This window comes from Drosophila ficusphila, unplaced genomic scaffold, assembly GCF_018152265.1.
Source record: "Drosophila ficusphila isolate 14025-0441.05 unplaced genomic scaffold, ASM1815226v1 contig_288, whole genome shotgun sequence".
In the NCBI taxonomy this organism is placed as follows: Eukaryota; Metazoa; Arthropoda; class Insecta; order Diptera; family Drosophilidae; genus Drosophila; species Drosophila ficusphila.
The window spans coordinates 1,010,667-1,036,996 of NW_025064191.1; the positions used below are offsets into that span (position 1 = coordinate 1,010,667).

The following is a 26,330-nucleotide window of genomic DNA, read 5'->3' on the forward strand; positions in this document are numbered from 1 at the left end:
AACAACGGCGATGTATTTGCTCATTAACAAATGAATTAGCCAGAAAATGCTAAAAGCAGGGAATAAAGTTTATATTAAACTATTCGCAAAGAGGATAGATATTTAATTCAGAGTGATCATTCATTTAGGATGGGCTTGCAAAAATTTCTACGAATTTGCGATCAATTGTGGGATTTTAAGATGAGATGAGTTACGCACCAAAAAATGATCATGAAAGCCCCTTTCATAACTTTGTTTATTTCAGAGATCTATTAAGCTACATAATTTCCTCAGATAGGCAGCGAATTCCCATAAATCATTTTAAAATCCGAACTATGAATATAGTCTAAAATCTACTCCAATCCATAAATGAATCGCATTTCATTTTTTTTTCGGGAGATAGAGTAGCTGGCCTATCTTATCGGATTTGAGATAACCTTCAGTGAAAACTACATTATGTATACATACACATTTGCATTTAAGGTTGCCCCAAAAGCAAAACAGCAAACGTGATTTAATCACTTATTAGATTTCCTTAAAATACCCTGAACATTTCAAACAAAAAAGAAGGCCAATTTAAACTATTAATGTTAAAATGCACCGCAGCATACATATACATATGTGCATACATACATATGTACCTAGAAACGAAGAACAAAAACAACTGAAAACAACAACGTCAGGGGAAAAACATGATGACGAAATAGCGTCGGCGTCGACGTCAGCAGAGCAGAAACTGCAGTTTTCGCTTCCCCTTAATTTTGTTTTGTTTTCGCTGCATCTCGCTCTAACAGCCGTCTTGGTTTCGTAGTAAAACGTAAAAATGAGAACACGAGAGCGGACAAGTGAATTTCCACTCCTTCACACACAACTACACAACAAAAAAGGCGCGAACGAAGGGAACAGTGGAAAGTTGTGGAACGGGCGATTTCAATGAATCGTGGAATGCATTTGTGGAAGCTATTTGTATTTGTGTGGAACTTAAGAGCGCGGATCAACGAACGATCGAACGGATCTTCTGGAGAAGGGAGCGGGTGCAGTTCCAAATAGTTCGAATTCCAGCAAATACACATACATACATACATACATAATTGGAGTCGGAATGCCAGACAGAGACACAAGTACGACGGCGACCACAAAACCGTTAAAGTTTCATATCTGGGGGCGTGGCACTGACTCATGTTTGTTTTTGTTTTGGAAAGATCTCGACAAAATTCCCCAAAAAGATCCGTTGAAGGCGACCACTGCAAGCACGACTACACACTAAAAGAAGAAAAACAAGTGCGTCACTTGCTCATAAATAAATAAATAATTGATGGGCGGCGCAATCGAAATGTAAAGAGAAAACGCAAATCGCTTAACGATTCGCGGCAATAACGGAACAGTGACTTGCAAATCGCAAATTCGCTGAAATGAATACGAAACACATAACTGTTTTTTAAGAGACCTGCAATTAAATGGATACCAGCTCTGGAAACTTCCAAATTTTAATTCAGATTAAAATTGTTTAAAGAAAGTATTAACGTTTAGTTCAATGGATATATATGTATATGTTTGTATGTACATGCATTCATACATATGTAGAAACCAAAGAACTTACCCTTGTATGTACTTGCATTGTCCTTCCTTATCTTCTCTCTATTTGCATCCACTAAAACTCAAACTGCAGCTCTCCCTCGTTTGAGTGAACCTGGCCCGTTGCCGACGTTCCGCAACTCGGTGGGCTCTCTTGTTCGTTGCTGTGGAGCTCGGGTTTTCGTCATTTCGTTTCTCTCTCTTGTTCGTTTCTTTCCGTTCTCGTTTCTGTGGGGCCTTTTCGTCTCATTTCGTGTTTTCGTTTCATTCGCTTCGGAAAATTTTGCGTGTTCGGACGTGGTCGCGCATGCACACGCAGTAAAAGCAACTTAACGCAAAGAGTCCAGGCAGTCACAGGAATAACAACGACTTAGTTTTTCTTTAGCGCGCCAAAAGGAAAAGCGAGTAAAGTCCCGTGTCGTGTTGACGTGTGTTACAATTAAAACAATTTTGCAATTGCCGCCCGAGCAGTAAAACCAAAAGTACATATATCCAAAAGTGAGGAAAAAATAACAAACTGAAACGGCGGCAAAACAAGACAGCGCAAATAAAATAATTAGTGGAAAAACCAGTGAAAAGAAAAGCAGCTGAAATTATGAGTGAGAAGCGCGACTGACAAAAGCAATCCGTTTACCGTTGTCTTCTGCCTCTTCTTTCCCCCAAAATCGGACGAGACCGCGAAAAATACCATGAAATGTAAAAGCTGGTCCAACAAACTCAACAACTTCGTTGTGCGCAAAATAAAGTTTATCAAGGTAAATATTCCAGCAATTAAAAAGCATTGAAAAGAAAAAGCCGAACGTGAAAACCAAAAATATTTGTGTTATCAAGAATGCTAAAAAATTGCAAAAAAAAAAAAAAAAAAAAAAAAAGTTCCTGATTTGAAAGAGTTTACTAAAGATATAAATTCAAAATTGAAAAAATTTTTAAAAGCATAAGCGAATTAATTTTTTTTTTAATCGGCGATATGATTTCTCTGATTTTTTATTTCTCTCATAATTAAATAAAAAAGGAACAAACATAAATGCGGAAAAATAATTTTCTATGTTTAAAATACTGATACTGGAAAGTTTATATATTTTTAAGTTACGGCAACGATTTAAAGGTTTAAAGTAAAAAACATATGCAATGTTGTCAAGTTTTAAGTTATTGAAATAGTACGTAGAATTTTTGTATTTTTAAAAATAGTGGTTCGGTTTTAATATATCGAAGTTGTACTTTAAAAAGATTTTTCTAGTTAAAAAAAAATATTTTATAAGGTAACTTTAAAATAATATTTTTTTTTATTAAAAATGTCAATTTATCCTGCAAAACTACACCCAATACATTTTTATATAAAGCACTAAATTAGCAGTAGGCCAAAACATATGTTTGCAGCAAATAAAATTAATGATACAATAAACAATAAATTGTTTTTAAAAAGCTTATATTTAAAAACTTTCCATCGATATAAAATTCGAAAGATCAAAGCCGTAAAGTCGTCACTAAGTGGGCAATAAAACAAGATAATACAATGGCTGTCTGTAGAATAACCGCCTTAAAACCCATCTAGATGGAGTTCATTATGAAAACCTTTTCAGATCGCGATATAAATAGGCAGTGGATATGTATTATTAATTTGCAGGCACCTTAATAAACTCCACTCCCCTTGACAACGAATTCAATATATAAAAATAAATAATTTCAACCAGGGATTCAACTATGTTTAGTTAACAACAGCAGTTCATTGCCTCCAGCTCCGTTTGCCATTTAAGCAAACAAGTCAAAAAATACATTTAAACAATAATGTTTTCATGCTGGCTTTAGCTATTTATTTCGATTTTTCGGCTTTGATTAGCTGGTTTCTAGACATAAATTTATTGTTTTGTACACTTTTAATTTCATTTTATTAGCTTCGAGTAATAAATCATTTATTTATTTAATTTTCCCCTGCAATCAGCCAAATGTGAAGTTGTTATCCCCGTGCTCTCCTCTCCTCCTCTTGACCACTTTTTTTCTTCGTTTTGCCGTTTCCTTTTTGCAAATAACTCGAGAAGTGGAGGGAAAAAACGCAGACGCCTTTCACTTGCATGGCTGTTGCTCGATTTGTTGTTGTTATTATTATTACTGTTGTTACACACACACATTCACAGCTCGCATACATCTTTTATAATATTTATTATTTACATTTGAAGTTGCCGTCGCTCTCGCTTTGTTTACTACGCCTTTCCCTCTCATCCTTCTCCACCGTGCTCTGGCCATCCCCTTCGCTTTTCACGCATTTTGTTTTGTCCGCTCTGTTTTGCTACCTTTCCACTTCCTCGTTTTCCGTGTGTGTGTATTCCTTTTTCCCTCCCCTTCGCTTTGTTTATTTTTACACCCGTATCTCTTATGCTCTGTCTCTCGCGCGAAAATTCCTCAAATTCTTTTTTGTCCACATTTTCCAGCGGGAAAAACGAGTTTTTCCAGCAGCGCCGCATTCTTGGCCCTCCCTCTACCTCTCTCTTTCTCGCTCTTCTCCGTCTCTGCTTCTTGTTTGTTTACAGTTAGGAATGCGGTCGGCCTCTCTCTTACAAAAAGAGCAAAGAGAGTGCTGTGGACTCGGTTTGGAACTTGTTTTCGAATTGTTTATTTATAAAAGTCGCTGGCAAACAATTACAGTGCAACAATTGCGCTCTCAAAAGTAGCGCGCAACTTGTTCGCCTTGTAAAAAAATTGCGACGCCAACGGAGACGCGACTGCGCTGCTTTGGCCCCATTTGTCTGAGAGAGCAGTCTCTCTTGGCCCGCTCTCTCGTGTAGCGCTCGGCCCCACTCGGCGCTTCTCGGCCTGAGGAGCTCATCACAGGTCTCGCCAGGGCATAGTTTTTTGTTGGATTTCAAACCGAACGCTTCGTGTACGCGGCGTTCCACTCACGCACACACACACCCACACCGCGGTGGCATTGATATACATATACACATATGTGTTGTGTGGTGGTGCGATTAAATAATACTCCACAAAAGGCCAAACAAATTACATAAATTCGGAATCGGAATCAAAATAAGTGTCCTCCGTGTTGTGTTCAAAGTATAACCGATTGTTTTCATTAGTCAATTTAAATAGTAAAACGTATATATGTGAGCAAGTTCCTATCGAAAAAACAGACACACATACAGCGTCTCGTTTCTTATAAATTTTCCTACTGCGCCGGAATTATCGTCTTGATTATTGTTATTGTTGTTGTTTCTGGCGAATTCCTGGCAAGTTTTTGTGTTTTGTTTCAACAAACATATACAACGTGAGATTAATAATTTGTGCAAAGCAAAAAAAAAACGACAGTGTGAAAAATCAAAGCGAGCAAATAAATAAAATTAAAAACCCCAACACATACATATATATATATATAGACAGATATATATATATATACAGACACGCGCAGAGCCGAAAAAATACGCGCGCTTTATTGAGTGTGTGGGTACGCTGGCTCTTCTTCTTCCTGCGTGTGCCCATTGGAATTTGTACCCCAAATCGAAATTACAACATACACAAACAGAGAGCGGTCATCTCGCTCTCTCCCACCCGCCTAGTATTCGCAGCCAGGAAAGTGGAGTAGAGAGAGAGAGAAAGGAAAGGAGCGCCAAGTTTTGTAATCGTTGATGCTCCATAGCTTAAAAGTAAGTGTGTGTGTGTAAGGTGCGAGAGCCGTTGCATTTGCATTCTTGTTTTGCTCTCTCTGCGTGCATTTTCATTCATAAGCGCATTTGTACTATTTGGCTATGTGCCTTTTACATCGACTTGTTTTGTAGTGTAAATACACTCGACTATATTTCTTTGAAAAATCCCCAATTTGTTTAAATTTGCTAAGAAAGCAAATTATAAACTCTATTATTCAAAGAAAAGATACATAATCAAATCAAAGCAGGCGAATCTATTTTCGTCAAGAGTTAAAAAATTAAATTTAACAGCAAAAGGTTCAAAATTTGTGGTTAAAGTTTTCAGAATTTTTAAAATGGAGATCGTGCAGGTACTGTGCCGCTGTTTTAAGCTTCCTTAATTAAACAAACCTACCCCACTCGGGGGAAACCCACCTTAATTATGCGAAACATGTCTTTTAGAGTATAAAACACAGAAATCGTCTGATCTGCGCTAGCCTCATCAATAAAAATCGGTAAAAAAAAAATACGTTGGCTAAAAATACAAGGCCTAGAAAGACGAGCAAATAAAACTAACAAAAGACTACAAAAATTTCCGCCAATTTTTTATTACTGTTTGTGTATAAAAATTGTGTGTCTGCTGATGCCAGCCAGGCGTTAATGCCCCGCCCACCTAGATCTGCACTGGTAGTATCAGGTAGCATCAGGAACTTGGTGGTTAAGACATTTTCAAGATCCGAAGATGTTGTCTAAATGCGTTAGTTAATGCATTAGCTTAACCTGAAGTGGCTATTACAATAGTATTTAACTAGTTTGCATTTATTTTTAAAGCTTATACTCCGAATTTCTCTGTTCAAGGTTTTTGTAGAGATTTTAAGGGGCTCGTTTGCCATTCAACAAGCAAACAACCAAACAAGCAAAAACGCTAATGATGGTTTTACCTTTTTGTTTTTATGGCTTTACTGCGTATGTGTGCGGCCTCGGCAAGCAATTTTCAATTTTAATGTTGTGCCAAAATTAAAAACATTTTGTGTATATTTAGCGTGTACGGTTTTGGTTTTCCTTTCGCAATAAACTTTGGCCACATACCTTGAGATAGACGTGATGAACCCCCCTGTTCGCTCCTCCCCTTTTTACCCTTGCAGAGGGTATTCCAATTTTGATCAGAAGTCTAAGTCGTCTGGTTAAAAAAGATATACTCTTGATCAGCAATATAGACAGGCTTTCCAGTATATAGTGTATATATACTATTCTTTCAACTGCAGGGTATACGAGCTTCGGCTGGCCAAAGCCATCGTTTTTTTCTTGTTCTGGCTATTTCTAATCAAACGTCCCCTCTTGTGCATTTTTGCTTTCAATTGGCTGCATTCTGTAGACGAAAATCTTATTTATAAATATAAATTGAACGCAGGCGGAGGGGCGTGCCGAAGAAGGGGGATTGGGGATCGGAGCGGTCTGAGGTGGCAGCAGAACGTCCAACGGCGTTGGCCTGGCAATAAAATAGATTAATTTAAATGTCATTTTTGTCTAGACGCCGCAGACGACGCCGACAACGAGACGTCGAGCGGTTGTGCTCTATGTTTATAGATCGGTTACATATATCCCCGTCGTCCCCCACATGGTGCATATATAGGATCGGAATCGGAATCGGACTCGGACTCGGACCTGTGTCATCTGGTTTTCAGTTGTTCGGCTTTTCTTTTTTCCGGCCCCAACAACACGCCCACTCTGGGGGAAACTTTCTCGATTCTTTCGAATTTTTCCACGGCATCTTTATGGATCCTCTTGACATCGCTATTATTATAATGTTCATCCATCTCGATGCAAATGAGTTTTTGGGGCCGTGGTGACGTAGAAATCTGGTTCTCTAGCCCATGTAATGAACAACAATACAATTCGGAGTTTTGGGTATTTCCTGTTTGGTATTTGGCCTCCGAAACGTTGTTTCTGGGCTCTGTGTGCCATTCACCAATTGGTTGACCAGTTTCAGTCGCTGACGCAGATCGTCGGCTTAATTAGCCTCGCAGTCGCCAAATATCTCGAAAAGTAGGTTGGCAACTTTTTTAAAGTTTTTTCGTGCGTTTGAGCGGCAGAGTTCAAATATCGAAGAATTTTATACTTATTTTGTTTAGATTGACTCGTGGGTGTATCGCCGCGGATTGCTGAGGTCATGTCTTAACATAGAGAAAGAGACCGTGTTCCTCTGATTTCCATTTCCATTTGGGATGCCAGTGGCAGTGCTGCGGGTCTGAAAAGTAAACCGAACCAACCGCATTCCGATCTGAGTGACGCACATCGAGCCCCAACAACTACTTTCATTGAGGGTTTGTTGTTGCGTGGTAGATAGATAATACACCTGTTTTGGGGACGGGCCCTTCGGGGCCTTCCCCTTCGATCCAGGCGATCGTTATTGAATTGGATCTGATCGAAGCTTCTTTTCTTCTCCGTTTGCTGATCGCCTTAGTTTAGTTCCAAGTCCAAGTCCAAGTCTGGTTCCATTTGTATCTTAATCTCTGGCGGCTCTTTGTTGCTCTAAAATTAGCCAGCAGCTGAAACTTTCATTGACGCATTCGCTCACCTTGTTTTTATGGTTTTTTGATTTTTATTCAAATTTTTGGTTTGGTTTGTTTGGTTGGTTTTATGGTGTGTCGTCTGGCTGTTGCATAATTAATAATCTGGGCTGAAGCCCATTTCTTTTGTTATCTGAGCTGGGCTGTGGCCGATTCGAGTGATATATGTAGTAACATGTATAGTTGCACACTTGGTTTATTTATGTGCTAAGCACTTCACACTTTGGACTGCGGTCTATAGTAGCTGAGTAGCTGAGGGCTTCCCCTCGTGGCTTTAATTCCTTGAGAAATCACGCCACGGAAATTTGTTTCGCTTATAGAAAAAACTGAAGAAAAAAACTGGTCAACAAAGAAACACGAGCAGCGAGCCAGCGAGCGAGTGGATGAACGAAAACGAACGAAAACAAAGTCCAACAGCATAAACTTCTAATAGAAATGTAAACAGGTGGCAATGAACTTTATTATATTTTTATGCTCCAAGTCCTTGAACCCGCCAAAATCACACACAAAGTCAAGCGTAGAGCGAGAGCAAAAACAACACGGCAATGAACTTGACGTCAATGGCGGACCACTGGGCAGACATTTCTTGTTGTTGTTGTTGTTACTTGCTTGTTCTTTATTTTGTTTTTTGTTTTTGTTTTTGATTTTGTTTTGTTTTTACTTTTGCCTTTTGTAGACCTGTTTTTGAGTTCCGCTTTAAGGCTTCATCTTGTGTTTTTTCTTCGGAGGCTTTGCGGCTGCGCAGCAAGAACTTAATTTATTGCGTGTTCAATTCCTCTTTCAATATAAGCCTCCGATAATCAGTGAAAATGGAAATGAGTTATAAGTTGGGTGTGCTTTGTTATAAATGGATCAGCAGTGCAAATTCGAGGTCACCTGAAATCTGGACTTGACGCCAAAACACTTGTCAAAGACAAGTAGTCCGCCGCGATCGCGATCAATATTCAGAAATCAGATATTGAAAGAAAAAAAAAACAAATTCGAAATGCAAGCATGAGCACCGCATAATTCCAATAAACTGGAATTGTTCGGGCAGCAAATTAACAATTATAATGAACAAATTGGGCTATCAGCATCTTGTTTATTCGATCCGATTGTGCCATTCGGGGAAACCACATTCAAGGGTCTCTCGACTGCATTCTAATCACATGCTTCCTTCTTCATGTCCTTTACAGATTAACGGTACACAGCAGCAGCTCCAATCAGCGCCAAGCAGCGGCGCCAGCGGCATCGCAGCCACCGCCGTCGTCTCAGTTGCAGCCGCCTCGAGCAGCAGCAACACAGCCGATTGCAGCGACAGCAGCAACAGCTTCGAGCAGCAGCAGCCGTTCAACATTGCTGCCACGACGGCGACATCGGCAACAGCGGCAACGATGCCGGCTATGGCCAAGGAGAAAACCCTAACACCAGTGTCCTTGGGCGAGTCCAACTTCAGGGATTACAAGCTGAAGGAGCTGGCCGTGGTCGTTGAAGCCATGGCGACCACAGCGGCGACGCGGCTGCAGCAGCAGCAGCAGCAGAAACACACGTGCGGCCGCTGCGAGGTTTCGGCAACGGCGGCCAGTGAGAACAACAACAACAGTCGCTACGGCAGCAGCAACATGTATCTGACGAACGGTAAGTGGCGGAGGCTGAAGCTGAGGTGTCCAGGTCGGGTTCTCGGAAGTGGTGCCGGGAAAGTAATCCGCGCGCGCGTTGGCAACATGTTGCTGAAGCTCTCTTTCGTTCTCTCCACTCGCAGGCCACTCATCGCCTTTGGCGGCAGCGGTTGCCAGCAACAACAGCTCTTCGGCAGCCACGGGCCCACAGTGCAGTAAGTTGTGCTGTTTGCAGCAGTACCAGAATGGCATGTGCGAACTGACGCAGAAGCAGCAGATACTGGGCATGTGGCAGCAGCAGCATCAGCAGCAGCAGCAGCACCACCAACACCAGCAGCAGCAACAGCAACAGCAACAACATCAGCTAAAGCAACAGCAGCAGCAGCAGCAACAACAACAGCAGCAGCAGCAGCAGCAACAACAACAGAATCCTGCGCCCAGAATGTCGGCCAACGATTACATTTTTGGTCGTTACATCGGAGAGGGCAGCTTCAGCATGGTTTACCAGGCCGTGGACATTCACAAGCGCCGCGAGTATGCAAGTGAGTACTTACTACCAAACCAAACCGAACCAAAGCAAACCGAACCAAACCATTTAGCAGATAGTACGCAGTAGGCAGCAGGCAGTCGGGCGGCATTCACTTTCGCTCAGTGTGGCACTCAGTGTGGCACTCGGGAGACGGCCGCCCACAGCATTTGTACGGCATTTGTGTGGCCTCTGCTTGGCGCCAGCGCGAGAATGCGGTCGCCACGTAGACGCCGCGCTATTGTTGCTGCCCCGCCTGTCACCTGTTTGGCGTTCGGCGCTCGGCGTTTGGCTTGCCAACAACCGCCGTCTCTACGTTCGCGATTATGTTGTGTGGGATCGAGGCGCGGGGGTGGAGGCGGGCTCTATCGAGGAATGCCTCGGTGCCTGCAGTCGGTGGGGCTGCTCCCGTGGGGTGGGCCGAGCAGTGGGAGTGTCAGCTGGTGCTCCGAGGCTTTATCTGTGAATATTTAAGCCGAAAACTCCGTGCGGAACATCACAACCAACCGAGCAACCATTTATGTGGAATCCAGAAATCGGGAAACTTGCTTGTGACATTCGAGTCGGGTGCGCCGCATGGCGGAGCCCAGCTTATCAGCGAGTTGTGCCCGGGGACAGGCGACAAGTCCGTTGACTATCATGTTCTCAGCAGCCCACTTCTGGGGGAGTCTCACGTGACCCTTTTGTTATTGGTAATTTCATCGGGCTGCCAAACCTGCGCGATGCCAAAATGCCAACACAAACGGAGAATAATGGGCGGGGAAACAGTTGAACAGTTGGACGTTGTTATCAGAGTCTGATAACGCAAATGTCGCGCCGCCGTTTTTGCTTTTGTCTCATTTCACTGTTGATTTTTTATTGTTACCTTAGCTTGTTTATCGATTGGGGCCCAAAGCTGACGTTAGTTGGCGTTGGCGAGCAGGCAGGCGACTAGGCTATCTGGCGTCTCGCTCCCGCGCACGATCAGCTGTTCTGCCGTTTCCCGTTTTATATTGCAATTTCAATTAACGGCAAATAAACCAGTCTGAAAACGAGCTAAAAAGCAGCTGTTAGCTGTTGTTGTTCACTAGATTTCTAGTCCCATTGTTTTTAGAGGTTATTTGTACGTACGTGTGCACGACACTCGCTACACTAATGTTTTGTATTTATGCCGACTTATTTTTCCACCTTGTTGTTTATTTGTGCTAAGCCAATTTGCTTAAAGATTTCAGTTGTTCCAGTGCCAGTGTTTTGCACTGCAGTGGCGTGGGCGTGGGGAGGGGGAGGCGGAGGCGAGCTGGCAATGATTTTGCCACAACAGCGGCAAATCAATACGGTCGCCAGAACAGAAAAAGAAGAAGCCGGCACGTGTCGCATAAATGCAAACGCAGCAGAAACCCGCATAGCATTGCAAAGAGCGATGGGTGGGTGAGTGGAAAGGGGGGCGAGGGGGGGAGAGGAGTGGTGCAGGGTGACAGCGGCGCGTGGCTATCAAAATGCAGTCGAGGCCAGGGGCGGATCCACTGAAAGGGGCTTTCTTTGATTGTATTGATAAGAGGAAGCAATACAAATTAAGTTTGCTTATTTGGCGCTCATGTCACTTTTATGGAAAAAACTTTGTGGCGGAAAGGAACCGATCCCTCCCCATTCTGATCTGCCCCTGCCCAAGTCTAAGCTCCACCGAACCCGAGCTGTTATCGTTGTTCTGGCCGCTTTAATTGCATTTAAACCGAAAGGCAATAATAACAAAGTCAAGTTGTTTAAAAATAGGAAGCGCGCACACACACACACACACGAGTCGTGAAAAGTTTCTCCCCCACGCGTGCCTCTTTTGAGCACCGTAAAATTAATAAACAAATTTAGTTTGCACTTTTGACATTGAATGCGATGTGTTGTTGCACTTAATTCGAGCAAATATTGACAAACAATTTGCAATTGGCAGACGAGGGCGCTGGTTCAAAGGTCAGCGCTTGTTTTTGGCTTACATCTATCTATATACATATTTAGTATTTTCCTCTCCCATCGAATGGGTTTCATAGCCCGCAACAATTGTCTGTCTGCCTGCCCCCACACGCACACTGGCAAGTCTCACCTCCCACACCCACAAAACACGTACACGTATACGTACACGCACGCACATTCACGATGAACACAGCAGTTTTCGTTTTCATTCGCCCCACCTCGCCCCATCTCGCTCCCACTTACGCACTTTGCCCAAAATTGTTGTTCTTTTCCACGTTCGATGACGACAGTGGCGTCTATTTGACGCCATACGAAGCACAACATACGAAATTCGGTTTAGGCTTTTCACATTGCCTGCGCAGCTATTTCATCATCTTTGGCACAACAACAACAGCAAATGCCGTGGCAGTGCTTTCGGGGGTATCTTTATTTTCCGCTTACCTGGATTCCAGCAATGGAAGATTTTTCTCGACAACACGTGCTCGTTGCAGATAATCCCCTGAGCGCAGACGTCACTTTCTCAGGAGGGGAGGGGCGAGGGAGGAAGATAGAAAGCAGCAGCAGTTGTTGATTTCCGGGAATACAAAGTTGATAGTGATTTAACTGCAACTTGTTGCCCACTGTGCTGAATACTCGTGTGGAATTCGCGTGGGATATTGCTTTATAAAGGATGTAAGGAAATGAAGATGCTTTCATTTCAAAAAGCGGTTCTGGGGTCTTTTTTTTTATTGAAAATTTAGTTAATTAGATTTTAAACATTTCCAATAACTCGTGCAACCCCGCCCCCTTTTTGGGCCACTGAACTCGCACTCTTGAACTCGTTTGGCCTTCTTATCGGGTCTGTCGCTCCGGTTCGGTTTCCGATCCAGTTCTCCATCCATCCAGACTCTTTCTTTCTTGGGGGTTGCTGTCTGGCGTTTTCTTCACATTCACCTTTGTGCCCGCTCCCGCTCCTTGGCCCTCGGGCGCTATACGCTTTTTCCGTCGGGTTATTTTTAATTACATGTATTTTTGGACAGCAGCTGCTGCTGCGCAGTCGCAGCTGGCTGAGGCCGAGGGTATTCAACTGAAATAGTCGCTCCTTAGGGGGGTTTTTTTTCTTGGCTCCGTAACATGATATTGGGCCGGAGAATTGGGTCATTCAACCTACGACGACTCCTGTCGCTGCAATCCTCTCCTCTCCTCCCCCTCGGGATTATTTATAATTCTCCTGGTTTTGCACCTTGCCTTCCGTTCACTCTTTTTATGGCTGCAACAACTGTTGTGGGGGCGGGGCGTTGTTGGTAGGTGGTTGGGTCGAGTCTTGCACGTGCCAAGGACATTTGACGGGCCGTGGCCCCCGACGCATTATGGCCGAAATTAAATAGCGCCAGGAAGTCGCGCACAAAAAGCAGGAAGAATAAGATGTGCGAGTAAGTCCTCGTAACGTTTTTTTTTTGTTTTTTTTTTTATTGCACACGCATACACACGCATCGCTGTTGTCTCTGTTTAACAGTTGTATTCAAAATCCTTTGCGTGCAGTCAATATGTCGCCAAATTCCCTCCACTCCCCCCAGCTACACATACATACATATAGCAATGCCGCAGCTCCAAGAGGGCAATAAACTTTTGCTAGCCGAGCGAGAGGAGCAACAACCAACAATAATAACAATAAAGAGAGGCACAAACACACATAAAAAGCTAACTCCAAAGCAGGATTACAGTGAACTCTGCTTAATTTGAACCCAGCGGTATTTTTAAAATTTCGATCAAAGTGGTTTAAAAACTCACTTCTCCATTTTACCCCATAAAAAAAAAGTAATGTTAGATTTGCGAGTAGTTTTCAAATTAATGGTTCAAAAATGTTTTTAGGTGCCAATGCCCACTGAGCTGGGAAATCCCTTGCAGGCTCTTTGCTCTCGTTCCCATTCTCGTTTTTGCTTCCGTTTACCTGGGTGGATTTTTTATTGAATGTCCCCTTGGTCACATTTAGGGCTGCCTATTTGGAGTCTCTATTTCTGTTCCCATTTTTTTTTTGTCTTTTTTTTGTACCCCACTTTTTTGGAACCATATTTAAATGAGTTCTGGCTAACAGTTCGCGTGTTACGTCATTGTGCCCGCTGATGGGGACCAATTAATGAAATTGAAATTGAAGAGAACATCGTCTGTCACACATTTTGTGTCAGATTTATTTCGAACTGAACAGTTCGGCGAAACTGAACACCAAAGAAACCGCCAGGGCAATTTCCAACTTTATGTGAATGCGGGGGCTGCATTTCGTCGCGTCTGGCTTTCCAAATTTGGGGAGTCTCACCTGGTGGTCGTATATCCCCCGAGAGGGCAATAATCGCGATCTGTTCCACCACTTTCCCACCCGTCCGAAGATCGTACCCATTACTAAAAATAGTTTCCCCTCCGTTGCTTAGACTTTGGGGGTTGGGAGGTGTACTTCCTCTGCGAGAGCTCTGTAGATCGTATCTCTAACTCTCTTCCGACTTTGGTCCAAACACCTCTCTTAGGCGGTTATTTTTTCGTTTCCATTTGTACAGCAGGGCCAAGACGGCCTTGCGTCTTGCACATAGAGAAAAAGCGTTAGAGGAGTCTAAGCCTCTTTCTCTTAAAGGTGCTCCCTCCATCTTGGAATGTCAGAGTACAGTTTATCTATTTTCTCATTTTGGTCGTTGTCCTCTGCATCAACAGCAAAAACAACAAGAAGAACTTGCAACTACAATGAGGATACAGCTTCTTTACTTGGGGTTATTTATAGAATCTGTAAGTCTGTCCCGCTCCAACGTGACACTGCTTTATCGACTTGGTCAAAATGACTTGTTGGTTGTTGCTTAGTTCTTATGGCAGTCTTGCTCTGCTTCGCTTCGCCACTGTAAAACCCGTTGGATTGCATTCCTTGCAGCAACAAGTTGCACTCTTGATGCATTCTCCGCCTTTTCCGCTCCCCTTTTTTAATTCTGCTCTTTATTTGTGCTTTGATTAGCCATTGATAAGCTTTTCGCCGCCTCTCATTTTGTTTTTTCCGTTGTTATGGCGAAAATAAGGCAGTGGAAAATTTTGTGTTGTGACAAAGTGACGAAAACAACCACAGAAAAGAGGATGGGACATGAGCTCCAAAGGTACTGTTTTTTGGCGGGAAAAAGACCTAGGTGGCAACAGTAATCCCGAGAGCGGGCTTTAAGCAAATATTTATGCTTAGACGGCGAATTTGTGCCGTTCTTTATTCTTTTCCACGTTTTGCAGCTGGTTGCTGGCTGTTTATTTATGTGTGTTTACTTTCGTAGCTGTTGTTGCACATGCTGCAAGGCAGAGAAAAAAAAACAGAATAACGGCAGCAAGTTCAAGGCTGTGCTTATCAGCAGGCCATTAAACCTAACCAAAAAGGAAAAAATGTGCCCAAAACATCAGAGTGGAGCCGAGTGAATAAATAATGTGACTTTTTCAATTAAAACGAAAAAAGGCCAAACATGCACAAACAGGGAAAAAGAAGAAAGGGAAAGTGTAAAAAATCGTGCTTTATTGCAATCGGATCGCAGCGATAATCGCCTTTATAGCTGATCCCACTCTCACACAAACTGACAATTTTTTGCGCAACAATATTTTGAAGGTCAATCTTATTTTTACGCACTTTTTGCGCTTTTCTATCGAATGGGAAATTTAAAACGCATAAAAACATTTTCGCTTTTTTCTTTTTTGATTTCTCGATTATTTGTTGTTGCTGGTGCCGTGCTTTGTTAATCTTTTAATTGCTGTATTTTGTTTTTCCTCTTTGTGTTTATTTTGTTGCCACTCGACCGACGACTTATCGCCCCCGATGTTTTTTAGACGAGATTCTGATTTTATTTTTTATTTTATTTGATTTTTCTCTGTTTTGTTCTGTTTCCCCACTTCTCCCAGGAATAGTTGTTGGCAGGGCGTTTTGTTTCGATCTTGATAGAGAAACCCGCACAAAAACAGAAAAAATGCAAAATTATCTTGAAATTTATTTTTGCCTATAGATTTGTGATAGTATGAAATGTGGGCAGATATGGTTGGGGCTAATTTATTATTTTTAACCTTGTTTTCACCAGATTTGTGATTTTCCGTTGCGATTGTCAATCAAAAAGCGGATTTGCGATTGAAAAACAAAATATAACGGCGGGCAGAAACAAAAGGGAAACTACTGATAAGCGGTCATAACTCCTCACATAATCACCGTTAACCCCGCCAGGGTGCGAAAGGGATGCAAGGAAGCCGGGCTCAGATTTAAAACCCCGTTCAACAAGGTTTATTATATGCCCATCTCGCTCGGGCTCTCTCCCTTTCCTACCCCTCTGTCCGCGGGTTCCAGTTCAACAACCAGTTTAGAATTTCTTTAGCTTTGTGCTCACCATCTCCTTCGCACTCTCCGGCTTTGGTTGGTTTTTCTGGTGGGCAGGAAAGGGACGGAAGTCAGAAACAAGTTCTTCTAAGCGCGCTCGCTTTCGTTTGTCTCGCTGTTAATTTAGCAATTTGAGCTAAATTCCTACTTATTTTCGCTGTCTTTCTTACCCTCCGCTGCATTCATTTCAATAAATCACACGAATGTACGCGTGCGACGGGAGAGCAGAGCTTGTAGAGAGTTGAGAGCTCTCTTTTGGCGACCAGCCTATAAAAAATAGCAAACAAAGTCCAATTGGACCCCCAAAATGGGTTCGTGGTAGGAAGTTTCATTGACTCTGACGATTTTGTCGCCTTAGCCAAAAAAAATGTGCTCCATGTGTGCGTTCATTCGGTTTTTCTGTGCTTATTGTATTTTTAATTAGAATTTTAATGCTCTCGCAGTGTTTTTTGTTTCCAGTGCTTCTTGCCAAGTAAATTTTTCTTGCCATTCAAGTCGAGCCCGTCCTTATCGATAGTGACCATCATTGTTAGAAACCCTAGGTGTTTAGTTGTGGAGTCGACCTCTAACCACCCCACCCTCTCCCTCTTCTCTCTGCAGTCAAAGTGTGCGAGAAGCGGCAGATCCTGCGGGAACGGAAGCAGGACTACATCAAGCGGGAGCGCGAGGTGATGCACCTGATGACCAACGTGGCCGGCTTCGTCCACCTGTCCTGCACGTTCCAGGACCAGCGCTCCCTCTACTTCGTGATGACGTACGCGCGCAAGGGCGACATGCTGCCGTACATCAACCGCGTGGGCAGCTTCGACGTCGCCTGCACGCGCCACTACGCCGCCGAGCTGCTGCTGGCCTGCGAGCAGATGCACCGCCGCAACGTGGTGCACCGCGACCTCAAGCCCGAGAACATCCTGCTCGACGACGATATGCACACGCTGATCGCCGACTTCGGCTCCGCCAAGGTGATGACGCCCCACGAGCGGGCCATGGCCACGGAGCACTGCTCGGAGCAGCGGCGCAGCCACTCGGACGACGACGACGAGGACAGCGATCGGCTGGACATAGAGGACGACGAGTACTACGACCGCGACTCGGAGGAGCTGGACGACGGCGACTGTGACGAGGAGCACCAGCCCCAGCAGCAGCAGCAGCAGGACGAGATGGACTCGCCGCGGCACCGCCAGAAGCGGTACAACCGCTGCAGGAAGAGCAGCTTCGTCGGCACCGCCCAGTATGTCTCGCCGGAGGTGCTCCAGAACGGACCAATCACACCAGCGGCCGACCTGTGGGCGCTCGGCTGCATCGTCTACCAGATGATCTCTGGGCTGCCGCCGTTCCGCGGCAGCAACGACTATGTCATCTTCAAGGAGATCCTCGACTGCGCCGTCGACTTCCCGCCGGGCTTCGACAAGGACGCCGAGGACCTGGTGCGCAAGCTGCTCAAGGTCGACCCGCGCGACCGCCTGGGAGCGCAGGACGAGTTCGGCTACTACGAGAGCATCCGCGCGCACCCCTTCTTCGCCGGCATCGACTGGCAGACGCTGCGCCAGCAGACCCCGCCCCCCATCTACCCCTACCTGCCGGGCGTGAGCCAGGACGAGGACTGCCGCTCCAGCTACAGCGTGCCCGGCGACTTGGAGCCGGGTCTCGACGAGCGCCAGATCTCGCGGCTGCTCAGCGCGGAGCTCGGAGTGGGCAGCAGTGTGGCCATGCCCGCCAAGCGGCCGACAGCTAAAAGTAAGTGTGTCCCACAGATCGCAGTGGCTATGGTGAACTAACCGGATCTCTCCTTCCTCTGCCTCCAGATTCCTTTGACCTGAGCGACGCCGAGAAGCTGCAGCGCCTGGAGCAGCAGAAGACCGACAAGTGGCACGTGTTCGCCGAGGGCGAGGTGATCCTCAAGAAGGGCTTCGTGAACAAGCGCAAGGGTCTGTTCGCCCGCAAGCGAATGCTCCTGCTGACCACTGGACCGCGGCTCATCTACATCGATCCCGTGCAGATGATCAAGAAGGGCGAGATCCCGTGGAGTCCCGAGCTGCGCGCCGAGTACAAGAATTTCAAGATCTTCTTTGTCCATACGGTAAGTGATTTAAATTCCCCGCTGAATGACTTGGGGTTGTGTGTGAGGGGGCTTCACGGAAGGAAGTTTGTCGAACCGGTGACATCAGAGCCAACAGCTCCGTCTCCAGTCGCACGCCCACTAAAAAACCATTCGAGCGCCGGTTTATGGCCCCGGCACGTGGTGGCGATGAAAACAAATTAGTGCGGCATTGAAAACTGCACACGCAACGCAGATAAAAACTTGAACTTGTCCGCGGGAACGCGACTATGGGAATGGGGCTGAGAGACCTTAGCAAGAGCAAGAGAACTAATTTCCCCTCTCCTTCGTTCCATTGCAGCCAAATCGCACCTACTACCTGGACGATCCCGAGGGCTACGCCATCCACTGGTCGGAGGCCATCGAGAACATGCGCAAGCTGTCCTACGGCGACGCCTCCTGCCCTTCCACATCCACCTCCGCCTCCGCCTCCGCATCAGCAGCGTCCTGCTCGAGCGGCAGCAGCAATAGCCTGGCTGTCACCTCGAATTCCTCCGCCGCCTCCTCGAGCAGTTCGCCGACGGCGCGACGCAGCTCGCCGGTGAACGCCTCCCAGTCATCGACGGCGTCGTCCGACACACGGACGTCGGGCAGCAGCAGCAGCAGAGCAGGAACGTCGCCGAGCAAGAAGACGGCGTCCAAGTGAACGTGATCGTCACCCTAGTTCTAGTTGTAGCAATGTGAAATTAAATTCTAATTTAGTTGAAATTTAGTGCAAAGAAGAAAGGCGGGTGGAGGACGCCGAGTGGGAGGGATTAGCAGTAAGCAGTAAGCAGGAGGAGTAGGCATAGCGTAGGTGATAGAGAGAAACTAGTGCTAATTAGAACCCAATTTCTGTTTCTTCGTTTTATATTGTGCTTAGGGCCGAGAATACTACACTAATCTAAACAAACATAACTAACCTAAAGTAAAGTAAAGTAAATTCAGTTAGAAACTTAAATTAAATATTTATATACAACAACATGAATACACATATATTCGTATTTAGAGCGTAGTTAGTCACAATTTAAACGAATTACCGAACTAGGATCACATTCAAGTGCAGATCAAGATATAAGATGGGAACGAAGGCGTTCTGGTGGCATTCTAGGCTTATACCTAAACTAATTTCACGAAGCAAGCAAGAAGCCAAGCCGTATTTCAATTGTGAATTATTAGAAAAATGTGTGAAAACTGTAATATATATATTATGTATGTACGTGTACGTAAGTCTGGATAAGTGGGTTTTGTGTTTCTGTGTTACAGTGGCAAAAAGATCGCGTATCTTTTCATGTAAATTTTGTAAACAAACTAAACTATGTAAAGAACTATATTAGATATAAATCTGCGCACGGCAAAAGAGCCTAATGACGTTGGGAAGGAGATGGGTTGGATGTTTTCGCAACTCCGCCGCTCAGCTTTCTAGTTAATTATAATCTAATGTTCTATGCTAATTATCATTATTTATCATTGTCATTATGCTTTTCGTTTACCTATTTGCCCTATGAAGAAATGTATAAGACTTGAACTACTCTAATTGTAACCCTAATGAAAGAACGAATTTCGAATTTGATTTAATCTTTATTTTTTACTAGTAAGAGCCGCCACTAGAAACTCATTCCCCGGCTGATAGATTGGTCGCCAGATCACCCGTTTCCAACTGAGTGTTGAGTGTAAAGCAAGTCTTATACAATACAATGTAAAGTGTTGAGTGTAAAGCAAGTCTTATACAATACAATGTAAAGTGTAATAGATCTAAGACAGACTGGGAAAAGTTTCTAAATCTCGCGCGTATTAGTTAAATTTGTAATCGTCTAAGTTGCGCCCACTACTACCACTACTCTAGACCACGCCCATCCCATCCCCTCCCATCTGTATCTTTAAGCTGTAGAGAATAAGAGGCAGTCGCGATGAGCAGGAGCAGCAGGAGTAGCAGCTGCAGGAGCTGCAGGAGTAGAGTGTACAGTGTAAGGAACCGAAGTTGAAAGAAAGCAAAAAATACAAGTTGTACATACATATCGCCTTGGGGCGTGGCAGCGGCTAGCAGCCGCGGCAGTCGATATAAATCTAAATCTAAACCTAAACCTAAACCTAAACCTAATTTAACTTGTTTGTAACTCCTAAGTAAATTATTTTTGCTAACCCTAAGTAAATTAAATTTAACGCAAGATGCAAACCACACACACATAAGTATACAATTAATTAAATTAAACGAAAATTACGAGATGTCATAGAGCAGAGAGAGCCACTAATAGTGAGAGAACGTGTAAAATAAATATTTAAACAAATTATATTTTACCTATATATGAATACCAGATTCAAGAACAAGATCGGCAAGAAGCGAAGCAAATAAAAAATATTATATTATGCGTAAATTAAATTGGTAAACAAAAACAAAACGAGCAAAAAGAACGTATCATTAAAAAATACAAAAATATTTGAAAAGCAACAAAATTACAACAAAATTTGTTTTTATTTCGGTTTGTTTGGTTATACGAATTGGCAATATCCGATTGATTGGTTAATTGGTGAGCGTTCCCCCTTCCACCATTCCACCGTCCCCCCTTCCACCGTTCCCCCTTCCCACGTTCCCCGTTCCAAAGTTACCAACCAATATCCCCAACCTTGCGAAGAGCAAGATTACTAGCCAATAGGTTTCGACGACTAAGGTAAATCTTTACCACTGAAAGAACACTATAAAAATCCAGACTTTGTTAAACCCAAACATTTTTTGCTGCAGTACCTTAAAACAAAGAGGAGAGAGTACAGGGGGCAAGGCTAAGATAAAAACTAAAATTTCTCCGAACACAATGAAGGGATTGACTTAAAATTTCATGAAGGCGCTTGCAGTGCGTTTCAAAACACTGTTTAAATTGTTGGTGATTTTTTTCCAAAAGTCGGTTTTTTCTTTTCTATATTATCTAGTTTTTTAATTCAGAAGAAATCGTTGAGGAACTCAACATTTTGTTATTCAGTTAAAATCAATGGTTTGAAGCGCACTGTAGACTTAATTTAATTCCAATGAGAATAATGAGGAAAAAAACAAAAGGATTTAACCGAATATCTATTAAATAGAAAAAGTGCCTAGTTAAACAGTAGACGTTTAGATGAATATTAAAACCAAAAACATATACGTCATAATTGTATTTAATTATTTATTAGTCGTCAGAGCCAATTTTGTGTTGTGTTTCAAGTACTTGATTTTAAGTGCACTTTTGACAGTAAGAATTCTTTAAAGTGTCCAGTTCTGGTCTGTTCTCTATCCTTTTTAGAAATCTCTAGTCAAAGCATATTTATATATGGTATTTAACAATGGCGCCGTCACTTAGGCAAGATTGAAACTGAAACTGATCAGTAAAGGATCAAAAATCACTGATCAAGAAGTTTTGGCAAGGCAGCCAATTTATCCATTAAGCTGTATACTATTACTAACATATATATCGTGTACTATATGAATAACTAAAATTGTATATTTATGGAGTCGATAGTTCAGGCAGATCGACCCTTTTATCCAAGTTCAATCTCTAGGGGTGCTAGACTGAGTTATTTAAGAGAAAGAGCCTAATCGAGAACTCTTAAACGTAAACGTAATTCAATTACCTTGCAAAGTATCAAATACACTAACTAACAAGCATCTATTTGTATATATACCCCGGTATGATATATATTTCTATAGATTTTAAGAAGCAAGCGAGAAGTATTATTGGATAAATATTTCATGGAACATATACTTACACAGACCATAAAAACTAACTTAGAAACTTCCCAAAAAGTAAGCTTTCATACAAAGTGGTCATGTATACGTAATTGAATGAATACATAGGTCCTTCAAAGAGAAGCAAGGATCTCGACTGCAACGTTGTATTTTTCTGCACCAGAAACCGGAAAACCAGAAACTAAATGCAAAATAAACCATTCGAAGCTCGTTACACTAAAAATCCATTTTCGCTGTTTGAAAATTGCCGTTCATATAAAAGCCATAAAATATATCAACCAAAAAGGCACTGTTTGTTAACTCAAAAATATGATACGAGATCTGTAGAGGACCTGAAGGCGAGTGTTGTTTGAAATAAAAGTAACGAAAAAGCGAAAGAGCAAGGAATCGTTGGAGCTTTGCGTTTTTATTGGGCTATAGAGGGGTAAAATAAAAAACGATCTTTTCTGCATTCATCGGAATAATTGAAATTTCTGGCATGAAGAGGGTCGAAAGTTCGATTCAGATCGATTCAGTGCAAGACGCACAAACTCGAACATAAAAGACATTTCCATAATAAATGCAGTGCACTTTTCGGGGGCAGTTTTACTTCAACATCGCAGTAATAAAGATTTTTCTTCTTAAATCTTAAAATCAATAAATATAATTACTTTAAGAGGCATGCCACTTCAAAAACTGATTATAATTAAAAAAGTTATGGACTTATGGACTTAGAATTAGTACATTTTGGCCAATTTTCAGCGAACCCATTTTATGGAAATTTAGAAAGGGGTTGTGTTAGAAAAAATGGAAAAAAAATGGGCCAAAATAAATATATATGTATAGGTATATATTAGAGAATTAAAATACAAACATTCAGAAGTATGACGCTTAAAAATCTGATTGAAATTAGATTAGTTATGGACATGTGAATTTTGATCAATTTTCAGCAAACCCATTTAATGGAAATTTGGAAATGTGTTGACCTTCTTTTTAACCTTTTAAATAAAAAATGTTTGATGCCAATGTTCAAATAAACTGATCCACTTAGGATGTCAGAATATCTTTTTATTTAAGTTCTTTTAATAAATCAAAAACACCAAAAATTTGAGCATTATTCAATATGCCCATAATCCATATAATGTTAATAAAATGTTAATATAACGTTAATTTAATGTTAATATAATTTTAATTTAATATAATGTAAATGTAATGTTAACTTAATGTTAACTAAATTAATTAGGCCACGTCAGCCACAATGATAATTAAAAATTTTTTTCGTTTTCTTGCACCTATAATTCCCAACTGGTTCTAGCTGATTCGTAGTGGGATACCCCTTGATTTTGGCCAATTTCTCAAGTTCTCCGGGATGACCGGCAGTTTCTGTAAGAAACTCTCTCCGGTCTCTGGAAGTGTGTGTGTGTGCGTGTATGTTGGTGAAGTGGTTCCAGAGTGAGGGAGAGAGTATGCGGCCGACTCCTCCTACTGGAGTCCACTCCCGGATGCAGTGCATCATGGGTGGACTTCTCCTACTGGAGTCCACCTCCGGATGCAGTGCATCATGGCCTGACTTGGCATGGGCTTTTGGATGCCAGATGCCTTCCTGCTTGGTATGGATCAGGATGCAGTGCATCATCACTTGACTTGGTATGGAGTTGTGTATATCCTCCTGCCCGAAGTGGAGGATGCACTGCATCATGACCTAACTTGGCATGAACTTAAAGGTGCCCGATACCATCCTGTATGGACTCCAGGATGCAGTGCATCAAAACCGGAAAAGGTGAGTAGCAGTTTTTTTTAAATTAAGTGATGACGTGGACTTTCGTAAATGTAATTTATTTATTTAATTAAGTATTTATTTTATTTTATTTCAGGTTTTTGGTTGTGTATTTGGCTGGTTACAGAAAATAATTGGTGGCACCATCTTACCTGAAACTTGGAGTTCGACTTTAGGACGCAGTGCACCAAGGTTGTTACGCAGTGAGTACATCCGTTAGACAATAAATATTCAAGTTATTTATCTTAATAAATCAGAAATATTTTGACAAAGAAATTAAAAGCAACAGATAAAGTGTCTGAAAGTATTCAAGGACATGAAAGAAATTTAAAAAACGAATTTGATCAAATATTGAACTGGAAGAACATGAAAATCATGAAAGAATAGAATAATAAGAATAGTTGTAAGAATGCAGTTACCGGAGACATATAGTATGCTGATACCACCTAAATGGACTGGACAACAGGCTGCCGGATGAATTATGAATGGCGTGATCTTCTATTGAAATCCACTCCAGGATGCAGTGCATCAACCCACTGAGGTATGTATCTTTTAAACTATTAATTTGTATAAAATAATTAAACTAATATTTTGGAATTTTTCTTTTCGTTACAGGTGATGACTATACCTTTTTACTAGGAGTGAACTTCAAGATGCATTGAATCAATAACCCAAAGAGGTAAATACCTTTTTTACTTACAAATTAATTCTAACTAATATTATTTGTAACAAATTATTTATTTTTTTTTTGTTTTTTATTTAATTTCAGGGTAAAGTGTAAATGTTGCGGATAAAGTGGTTGCAGTGATTATCTTATTGAACTCCACTCCAGGATGCAGTACATCAGCCCATTGGGGTATGTATTTTTTAAATTATTTATTTCTATAAAACAATAAAACTAATATTTTGGAATTTTTCTTTTCGTTACAGGTGATGACCATACCTTTCTACTTGGAGTGAACTTCAAGATGCATTGAATCAAAAACCCAAAGAGGTAAATACCCTTTTACTGACAAATTAATTCTAACTAATATTATTTGTAACAAATTATTTACTTTTTTTTGTTTTTTATTTAGTTTCAGGGAAAATTGTAAATGTTGCGGATAAAGTGGTTGCAGTGATTATCTTACCTCAAGAAGACGAAAGATTGCAGTGCAACAAGGTTTTTTCGCAGTGAGTACATGAATTAGACAGTAAGTAATTAAGTTATTTATTTTAAGATGAAAAAAAACGATATAAGGTTTTTTAACTTTTCAAGAGCTATAGTTAAAGATCTGTTGGGCAAGAATGCTCGTTGGATGAAAAACTACTAAGATAGGTAGCTTTAAAACTAAGAGACTAGCTTTTATAGAAACATAGATCGTGATGCTGATGAAGAATATATATACTTTATGGGGTCTGATGTGTCTCCTTCACAGCTTTGCATACTCCTGACTGAAATTATAATACCCTCTGCAAGGGTATAAAAAGTAGTTTTTATAAAACGTCTATCCGGCGTTCAAACCAATTTTTTGGTTTAAAAAAAGGCTTGTCAGGCAAATTTAGGGGATTACGAGTTGCTACGTGCACGATACGGAACGCAACGCGTTACGTTACGATTACACAGCGTGATTTAACGAAGTAAATCGATAGACAGATAAGACGTAGCCCGCCAATGTAAATTGGCAAAATAAAAATCTGAGCAAACGAAATGGAAGAAGCCTGGACTTTCAGGCTGGTGGTGCCGTACGTGCTCTTTGGTTATTTCACCGGGCTCGCTGTGACGATCGCGTGGACCTGGTGGAGCCTCGGGCTGGGACACCAGAGCCTAAGCATCAACATGATCATCGCGATTCTGGTGGCGTTGACCCTGGGGTCCTTCTACAGCCGTTTTGTAAGGTGGGTAAGGTAAACGGATAGGAGATGTGAGTTCCTAGTCCCATGCGTTTTCCAGGTGCATTTTGGCCCTGGCTGCTCCTTCGCTGTGCAGCGCCCGCGGCAGGGCGTTCCTCATCAGCCTCGCCTTTGTCCTGGTCGCAGTTGGTCCCACGGCCAACATCATGGCCAACTTGAAGGTGATGCTGCGCAGCCTGGCCTGCGGGCAGGAGCTGTTGCGCCAGGCGCTCGGCCAGATGCTGGACGTGATCCTAGAGCCGGTGAACGCCATTCAGCTGGCCGTCGATCTGATGCTGCATGAGGTGCGCCTGGTGCTCAAGCAGGCCATGGTAGTGCTCCTCCGCATCCAGGGGCACCTGATCGCCATCAGTGAGTAGCTGTCCCTCATAACCGCGGTAATTAACTGCATTTTACTGGACCCCGGGTCTTGTTTCAGTTGACACGCTTAAGAACTGCGCGGTGTGGCTGAAGTCCGTCGTGGATCTGTGCAATACGGAAATGGGAACTCCGTGGGCGCGCTGCAAGAAGACGGCGCACACCGCGATGGTAAAGTGCCAAGCCAAGATGGGTGTCTTCAAGGCTCTCTGCCAGTCCACCAAGCTGTTTCTGGCCCTCTGTTATCCCGCCAAGCTCATCGATGTATTCTGTAGCGGCTACTGGGATGTCAGCTGGGACCTTCTCGACAGGATCTCGGAGCGTAGGTGTTCCACGCAAATCTATTCTTATCCTTATCCGTGTATGATTGCCTTGTTCTGGCCG

At 42.8% G+C, this 26,330-nt stretch overlaps 2 protein-coding genes and 1 long non-coding RNA gene across 5 annotated transcripts in view; 2 read left to right on the top strand and 1 right to left on the bottom strand.

Annotated features, from left to right (window-relative positions):
- Positions 1-1,594, bottom strand: part of LOC108099002 — a 259,141-nt gene extending 257,547 nt beyond the window's left edge. The window contains exon 1 of the long non-coding RNA XR_001771897.2: positions 1,580-1,594. This is a non-coding gene — a long non-coding RNA (uncharacterized LOC108099002). The remainder of the gene's footprint in view (positions 1-1,579) is intronic.
- Positions 1,595-1,800: 206 nt separating this feature from the next.
- On the top strand, positions 1,801-20,516 carry LOC108098987 (3-phosphoinositide-dependent protein kinase 1). 3 transcript variants are annotated; one of them, XM_017202207.2, is made up of 6 exons: positions 1,801-2,309; positions 8,914-9,355; positions 9,480-9,878; positions 16,752-17,885; positions 17,954-18,228; positions 18,548-20,516. In XM_017202207.2, exons 1-6 carry the CDS (start codon positions 2,244-2,246, stop codon positions 18,890-18,892), a joined length of 2,661 nt encoding a protein of 886 aa, XP_017057696.1. In that variant the 5' UTR covers positions 1,801-2,243; the 3' UTR covers positions 18,893-20,516. The 3 variants fall into 3 exon arrangements, with proteins under 3 accessions (XP_017057696.1, XP_017057698.1, XP_017057699.1); XM_017202209.2 differs by lacking the exon at positions 1,801-2,309 and adding an exon at positions 2,410-5,189; XM_017202210.2 differs by lacking the exon at positions 1,801-2,309 and adding an exon at positions 5,246-5,539.
- A 4,819-nt stretch (positions 20,517-25,335) lies between these two features.
- Positions 25,336-26,330, top strand: part of LOC108099052 (DC-STAMP domain-containing protein 2) — a 29,493-nt gene continuing 28,498 nt past the window's right edge. Inside the window, 3 exon segments of the mRNA XM_017202315.2 lie at positions 25,336-25,574; positions 25,630-25,940; positions 26,008-26,268. Of these exon segments, the coding sequence (XP_017057804.2) occupies positions 25,387-25,574; positions 25,630-25,940; positions 26,008-26,268 (760 nt within the window). The 5' untranslated portion in view covers positions 25,336-25,386.